This window comes from Syzygium oleosum, unplaced genomic scaffold (genome assembly GCF_021117445.2).
Source record: "Syzygium oleosum isolate NSW1041296 unplaced genomic scaffold, Sole_v2.1 Sole_v2.19, whole genome shotgun sequence".
Classification (NCBI taxonomy): Eukaryota; Viridiplantae; Streptophyta; class Magnoliopsida; order Myrtales; family Myrtaceae; genus Syzygium; species Syzygium oleosum.
In genome coordinates this window covers 2815813-2824515 of record NW_026607503.1, presented here as the reverse complement: position 1 = coordinate 2824515, position 8703 = coordinate 2815813, and the positions used below count along the sequence as shown (strand labels likewise).

The following is an 8703-nucleotide window of genomic DNA, read 5'->3' as shown; positions in this document are numbered from 1 at the left end:
CCGTCCCATACCATGCTTCACGATTTTATCCCATAATCAAGCGCAAAGTATGCCATATACACATAACACTCGAAGTTGTCCAGATTATTAACGACCCACCATAGGTCACACCGAACTCCCGCCGGTCTTCTAGCATAGCCAGGCATCACCCCACTACTTTGGGCGCGGCAATGTCCAGGATCGAACCCCCCCCCGCGACAAGTCGAGTACCGGACGGCATTCCATTTAGGAGCATCGATCCGGTCTCCACCACGATCGCCAATGTCTAGGATCGAACACCCCCCCCCCCCCCCGCGACAAGTCGGGTACCAAACAGCATCCGAACTTCCGCCGGGCACCGTCTAGTGCTTGTCTTAGACGGAACTCATGATGGCCATACACGTAAATAACCACGCATTGCCAATTTTAATCTTCCTTAATTAGCTAATGCAAGTGTTTATGACGTGCAATTTACTACAAATAAATATGCCATGAATCGTACTCGTTTTCGTATCAAACATCAATATATGATCACGATATGCCATGCTAAGCCACAATAGCCATAATTAACCACACGATCCACTTTTAAAATCCTACGATTATTCATCAAGTGCAAGATCAACCATGAAACATCAATTTCAACCACACGATCTTCGCTCTAGGCCACGAAATCATCATCATTCCAACCACACGATCAAGCCACAGTCAACTACTCAGCCATGATTAAATAAATTAACCATACGATTAAACCATTTAATCATGCGATCAGCATTAAACAACTAATCCACCACACGATCGTCATTAAATCTTTAATCGGTATATAATCGACTAATTAGCCATGCGATTGTCAATCAAAGCCACACGATCAACTTCAAATCTCTAATAAGCCATATGATTAACTTTTCTCACATCCTAATTTATTCTAAACCGTATGATCAAAATTAGCACATAATCATGATAATTAAGCCCTAAAAGTAACCTTAACCAATCTAGAATCAATGGGGGCCATATGATCAATATCCAAATCATCCAATTCAGCCACTACCACATGATTATTGTAGCCACAAGACCAATCCACGAATTTAATTAAAACAACCAATAAACAATCATAATTAGTCAAATTAAGCATAATTAGCAACATTAAACATATGCTCAAGCTCAAGTCACATAATCTACCTATCTTATCATTCACATCATCCATATAATCATCAAATCCAGCCACCAACAAATCCTTAATTCTGCATCTACCATAACCCATAAATTACCCTAACAACCCATAAATACTATTCATTGATAACCTACTAACCTAATCAAGGTTTAGGGAGTTACTTACCACTAATTTAAGCTAAGAACCAAGCCAAAACCAGCAGCACCAGTCCCGGCCAAGCCAAGAGCTCCGGTGAACGGCGTTGGCCCAAATGGCGATCCGGCGAACGGCGGCTACTCCGGGTGTGAACGGCGGCTTGGGGACGGCTCACAGTGGTCCATGGCGGTCCAAGGTGGTGGCGTGATGTGCAAGGGTGGTGGACGGCAATGGTGAGTGAGTCTCGGCCAAGGGGGAGGGAGAGAGAAAGAAAATGAAGAGAGAGAAAGAGCAAGGGAGAAGTGAGGAGAGAGAGAGAGAGGGCTGAACATATCTCTCAAAATGGAGGGCTAGGATGTGTCTTTGGTGCCAAAGTATTGATCTAAGGGCTAGGAATGCATCTAGCAAAAAGGTTTCTAGAAGGGCAATTATGTAAATAACCAAAAAAATGTTGACGTGGCGCTGACGTGTCTTGTTCTAAGAACCCAAGTGGTAATTAAACATTAGGAACTATTTTCATTCCTAGGTTTTGCAATATACGTGGATCTTCTTCTATAAATTTAAGGCATAAGCGCACCGAAAGTTTTAAAATTTATCACGAAAATGCAATTGAGTCTTAAAACATTCAAAAAGTGCAATTAAATTTTAAAACTTGTCAAATTGATGCAATCAAATCCTTCTGTTAATTCCCTCCAACTTAGGTAACGAAAAATGTTGACTTGGTTTTTAAATTATTTTCTCTCTCTTATGTGGCGTTGGTATGGCTAAAACATAAACCATAAGAAATATGATAGAGAGGGAGCGCACTGAAACGGCCATGCCGAAGATACCATCAAAGATTTTCTTTGCCGTAGAACACAACAAAGTGGAGGTGATACCTGAGATTGAATGCAAGCAAAAGGGTGTAGTAGTTGTTATGTACCGAAATAAAGCAAAATGAAAGGAGATTGAGTCATTGCAGAAACAATCGTAGGGAATAGAGATGATGAACGATGATGATGATGACTCATATATGCAGGTTTACATGAATTAGTGGATGAGACGGGATTCACATAATAACATGGCATGTTCATTAGATTCACATGCATCTGGATCTTGCAATAATATGTTACCCATACTAGATAATACTATCGATAATAATATCAGTTGCGTGCACTGCCGTTGGTTTTGCTACTACAAGCCAAATAAAAGAAAAGTTTAATGACAAAAAAATAAATAAATAAAGGAAAGTTTAGTTGAAAAATAAATGACAACTATATCTTAAACCGCGTTCTAGATATGAGGAGGTCAGTAAAGCATGAAACGGAACACTTTATTTGACCACGTCTCATAATTACTTTCCAAGAAGTCTTGCATCAACTAATAACGCTTTGGATTTTCTTCCATAATCACATTTTTCTTGCACTCCTAGGAGAAAACACACGCCGTATATGACCCGCCCGTCACCGGAGTCATATCTTCACCCTTCCGCACTTCGCCAGGGGAAGCGTCTGTGTCCACATCTCGATGAGTTTTCTTGGGGTGACCATCTCCACGCGATCGAGTCTGCGGTGGCTTTTTCCGTGCCCTTGCTTGAACTTGCTCGCCCTCTTTTTCTTATCCCAAGTACTGTCTGTAATAACCCATTCACCCCCTCCCTCAATCGGTCCGCTCCCTCCGACATCGCCACGGTCTCCTTCTCCAGCCCAATCACTGCCTCCCTGAACCTCCCCACCCTCTCTCTGCCACCTCCCAAAGTCGCCATCTCATCGATTGCCTCAAGAACGTGCCTCCGTACGCCTCCATGTCGTCGAGCTCCTTCAAGACTTTGTGTCTTCCTGTCTCTTTCCTTGCCGCATCCTGACTCTACGATAACCACTAACTCAATTGGGTGTAGACACCCTAGGGCGGTGAGGAAAGAGACCGGAAGATGCAAGTCTTGAAGGAGCTTGATGACATGGAGGCGCGCGTGAGTGGCGTGGTTGAAGCCATCGACGAGATGGCAACATTGATAGGCGACGGAGAGAAGGTTGGGAGGCTGAGGGAGGCGGCAATTGGGTTGGAGAAGGCGACCGAGGGGATATCGTGGGGGTGGACCGATTTGGGGAGGGGCGAACAGGTTGTTTGTAACAGTGATTAGGATGAGGAAAAAGATAACGGGTGAGTTTTGAGCAAGGGCACGAAAAAGGTCATTAACAAAGAAGCCATCGAAGCCAGCAAGAATACATATTCAATTTCGTCCTCAACCCACGGTCCAAAGCTGTAAAGTCTCTTTCTCTCCCTCTATCTCTTCTCCCTCCATCGTCTTCTTCAACCTGCAGCCATAAGGGGAGGGTGCCCTCCCTCTCTTGTTGATTTTGTTTGTGTTTTATATTTCTTTTCTCCAGATTTAGATTTAGATTTAGGAGCTCTTTTCTCTCAGTCTAGTTCTACATCTGAGAGTTTAATCTCTCCCGATTTAGTCTAGATATGTAAACCATCCCCTCCCAATTTAGATCCAGGAGTTTAATGAATAAACTTCTAGAGATTTGATACCCCTGTGCTCTGTCCGTCTACAGGTCTTAAACCTCAAGTTTTAATGGTGATCGCAGAAGCTTTGGTGTCTCACTAAACCATGACGATTTGCTCTTCCAAATGTTAGATTTGTATTTGTTCAACTTGTTTTGGTTGTCTCCGTATACGGTGATGGCGTAGAAGAAGCCGATTATAGGCATGCACCGCTAATTGGCAACGCCATAGATATTAGAGAAGGAATTTCCAACGTGTACTCATCACTAACAAAGATACGCGATCTAATGATCAATTGCCGATTATTTTGCTTAACAATCCGTCCTGGTGGAATGATTGTGTACTCAACCTTGCTAGTGCTTCGTTAATCCTCCTAGTTTTTGAATTTGGCTTTGTTTTGCAGTATTTTGGACTTTGCTCTATTTCGATTTGCTTTGCCATGAAGTTTATGTACTTCTTATTTATCATTTTGAGCAATATATACAATTTTCTTTCTAAAAAAAAAAAACTAGGCAAGACCAACAAAGCGAATAAACACAACAATGTGAGGGTGATGCTTGTGATTTGAGCTTGAGCAAAAATATGTAGTTGTTAGAGAAAATTGCACTACAAATCCTAAAACTTATGTATGGAATGCAATTGAGTCCTAAACCTTTCGATTGGTTCAATCAAGTACTACACTTATACCAAAAGTCTTAAGGGGAGCTAGGGGTGGGGACGTGTAGTTTCAGACGTGAGTTTCGACTTCCACGCCCTGCGAGGAGGCATGATAAAAGTCTGAGAGTGAGTTGAAAGTTAGAGTGGGACATACCAAGAACAAAAAACAAAAGCTAACTAACCATGATAATTGACACCAACAAATGGAGCAATAGGCATGCCATATTTATTTGTCAAATAAGCGGTATCAAATGTGACTACATCTCCAAAGTATTCGTATGCGTCTCTTGATCGGGCATCCGCTCAAGAAACATTGTTGGGCGGAATTAGAGTTAGCATGGGTTTCCTCTTAAAAATATGGGCCAATTATATATTTAATTTAATCATTAAAAACTGGGATATCAAAATAATCGGAGAATTTTGAGTTAGCATAAGTATCCTCTTAAAAAAATATGAATAACATAGTTATTAACCGGAAAAATGTGAAGACGAGAGCGCGTTTTGCCACAGTAAAATCAATAATCATGGTGAATGAAGATTATATTGGGTTATAAGTTATCCATTCAGCTAAATCGCAACAAGAAATTAAAAATTAAGGCTTTGTTGATATGAGAATATTTCGCCATAATGAATCCGCAGATCAAAATGCCAACTAAGATGCTACTAAGAATTTCATAATTTAAATGTCATTAGCTAACCTTATAATAGTGAATAGATTAGTTTGGAAAACAGTCTTTTCCATTTGCCAACTCAGACAAATTTTAAGAAACAACCAAGCATGATATAAGGACACAAATGGTAAGTTTATTAAATAGATCGGTATATATTCTAGATACAAGAACTTAATCTTACCAACATTTTTTAGTTGACGGAAATTTTATCTCATTTGTAGCGTCGCCTGGATATTTCTTACTAAAGCAAAAATATCATATTAAAAAAAAAAAGGAAAGCGTATTGACGGAAAGCTTACTTACAACAACTACAAAAGGGCCAGAAAGAGTATATGGAGAAACCTTCCTACTTGAGCCAGCTTCTAATTATGGAGAAATCTTCCTACTTGACCCAGCTTTTAATTACCTCCCAAATGGTAATTGGCCATTGTGATTTATTACCTAATATAACCAAAATGCCTCACTATAAAGTAAAAATATCCATGAAAATAGTAAATAAGCACAAACTCATCTTTATCTATATCTCACTTATAGCGCTTAGTTAAATTCATCAAAATCTTTGTTGTAAACATTAAGGTTGACGGTAGAAAAACTTCAAAAAAGTGATTAATGAACTATAACAAATGTACATCGGCTGTCAACTAAGATGCTGACTAGAATTCCGTAATTTAGGGGTAGTTAACTAGTCTAAGCCAAATTAATAGATTAGTTTACAGATGGAAATCTTCCCATGCGGTTACTCGCAACTTAATAAGTTGCCAACCAAGCATATCAAGCAAGATGTAACAATCCAAATAATAAGTGCTATTTTCATCACTTAAACTTGGTAGGCACGTCAATATAGATACTAAACAAATCGATATGCGCCGCCACGCCACTTAGTAGGCATGTCACTATTATCTCTTTTCCTAATTCGGTCATTGTTGACACCTATTTTCTCGGGGAGGTCGCGATAGTCGTAAAAAAACGTTCTCTCGCTTACGCCGCCAAGCCACCATGCAAAGCGAGTGGAAATAATTGTTCCAAAAATATACAAAGAAAATGTGTTTTTAGCGCCACATTCAATTACTACATTCGTCAAAATGTAACTTGTTCGGATCATTTCAATCACCGATACTTGTTATTATCCACAGTGACGCACCGCTGCAATGAAGGGAAAGTTTAGAACGAAATAAAAGGCAAGTTGGTCTTAAACCGCGTATGTAGAATAAGAGGAGGCCAGAAAAGCATGGAGAGATAAAAGGCAAGTTTGTCTTAAACCGCGTATGTAGAATATGAGGAGGCCAGAAAAGCACGAAGAGAGACTCCTTATTTGGCCGTGTCTTTAAATTACATTCCAATAACTTTTGGATTTTTTTTCATAATCACATTTTCTTGCATTCCTAGGACAAAACACGCCCTTTATAAATACTGCTAGTGCTCACAGAGCCCGTACTCATCAAAACTTTCCGACACTTTCTCGTCGTCTCAGTTTTCCCGGAAAAGGAGAACAAATTTCTTCCATTTTCCATATTTGTTGAGAAAATGTATTCGCGACTCCTCTTACCCGGTGACAAGAAGGGAGCGAAGCACGCTGCCAAGGAGCTAGATTCCATCTCCAATTCCTTCGACGAGTCGCTCCTCTCTCGCCTTCGGGGCCTAAGCCCTGCCTCTGTCAGCTTGCCCTGGCTCTCCTCCGCCGTTGGCGTGCTCACCTTCGCTCACTGCTCCGTGAAATCCTTGATCCACGAGCTGAAAGTGAACGGTGGTGGTGATAGCCTCTCGTCATGGTATTTGGACAACAGCCTGAAGGTCCTGGATGTCTGCAACTGCATCTCCTCAGAGATCGAGCGACTGTACCTCCGCCCCCTGAACCTGAGGATCGCGATTGAGCTCCTTGGTTTGGACGGTAACCCATCGGAGGAGGAGATTCACCAAGCGAGGGATTTGCTTGCAGATTCAGAGGGCAAGGGTGGCAGCGGGTATGTGAAGTCTGCGGGCAACATTGAGGAGCTGATCAGAGACTTGGCCGCGAGCATCGGAATGTCAACACCGTGGTGGAAGGTCTCCCCGATCGAGAGAGTTGTTCGCCGTGCTATCCAAGCGGTCAGCTTTGTGACGGCGTTCGTTGCTGGAGTCATATCTTCGGCCTTGCGCATTACCTCAGGGGTCGTCGTTTCCATCCGCATCCCGAAGGAGTTCCCCTGGGTCGACTCTGTTCGGGCAATCGAGTCGGCAGTTATCATCGAGTCGTCGGGATGCGGCGAGGCAAGAGCCAGGAAGACGCGGCTCTTGAAGGAGCTCGAAGATATGGAGGCACAAGCGAGGCACGTGCTTGAGGTGATGGACGAGGTGTCGGCATCCGGAGGCAGCGAAGAAATCGTGGGGAGGCTGAGGATTAAGGCAATTGAACTGGAGACGGCGACCAAGGTAATGTCAGAGGGGTTGCGCCGGCTGAGTGAGGAGGTGAACGAGCTGTTCCGGACAGTGACGCGGATAAGGAAGGAAATGGCAGATGAGTTCACAGCTAGCATGCGGAAACCACCATTGCCAAAGAAGCCACCGAAGCCAGGCAACAACGATGAATCTAAGGCGTTTTTGCTGGGAACAAAGAATGAATGAGTAGACAGATATAGTGTAATTGCGAAAAGATAGACATGATGATGACGATGATGTTGAATGATAGTTTTAATGGATTGGAAAATTATGGCATGACCCGGATGCATACGAGTCAAGTTGAAATCTCTTGGCAAGTTATTACGCCCGTATTCGAGCACTCTGCCAGACTATTGCTGAACGTTAGAGAGTGAAAGAAAGCTAAATTTCGTTCAAATTTGAAGGATTAGAGTTAAATGCTAAGAGACAAGTTTTAAACTTATAAAAGAATCGTTGGGCCAAACAAAGAACCAAATAGCGCATACGACCTGTTGTTAGGTCGGACTTACATTTCATGTAAATTTAAACTTTAAATGAGTGTCGATACCATTTTGCAAAATAACATTTGAGACAAGCATTTTGCAATAAATCACAAAACCAAATAAATATTTTTACAACCAAAATATGGCATTCAGTTTCCACTTCTCTTTGCTATGTTTGAGAAAGTTAAAGAAATGGGAGATTGAAAGTTTAGACACAACATGTAGAAAAATTTAAAATATTTATGGATGAGCTGGAAAATTTAATGGTATCTTCCCATTTTATTGTTACCCCTTCTCTCAAACACCGCAACATCAGCGATTTTTGGCGAAAATAAACAGATTGATTACATTAAAATTTCTCTTAAAGATTTTCTTATTCATGGAAACACGTGGCAATTTCTTATTAAAGCAATAAATCTTTTAAAATAGGAAAAGAAAGTGTATTGGAGAAAGCTTAGCAAAACATCTAGTAGATAAGCAAATTCTTCACTCATAGAGATTAGTCGGATCCATCAAAATATTTCTTCTAAGCATTAACGTTAACGGAAGATCAAACTTTTAAAAAAACATAAATGAATTACAACGAAAGTAAACTGATTATTATCTAAGATGCCAACAAGAATTCTGTAAATTAAAGGTCATTGACTATCCTTGGCGGAGTTAATAGATTGGTTTAAAGATAAAATCTTCCCGTGCGGTTGACTCCTCA

General features: G+C 41.2%; 1 protein-coding gene across 1 annotated transcript; it reads left to right on the top strand.

Annotated features, from left to right (window-relative positions):
- The first annotated feature begins 6621 nt into the window (after nt 1-6621).
- On the top strand, nt 6622-7698 carry LOC115670335 (uncharacterized). Its single transcript, XM_030591594.1, has one exon. It carries the CDS (start codon nt 6622-6624, stop codon nt 7696-7698), a length of 1077 nt encoding a protein of 358 aa, XP_030447454.1.
- The last annotated feature ends 1005 nt before the right edge of the window (nt 7699-8703 follow it).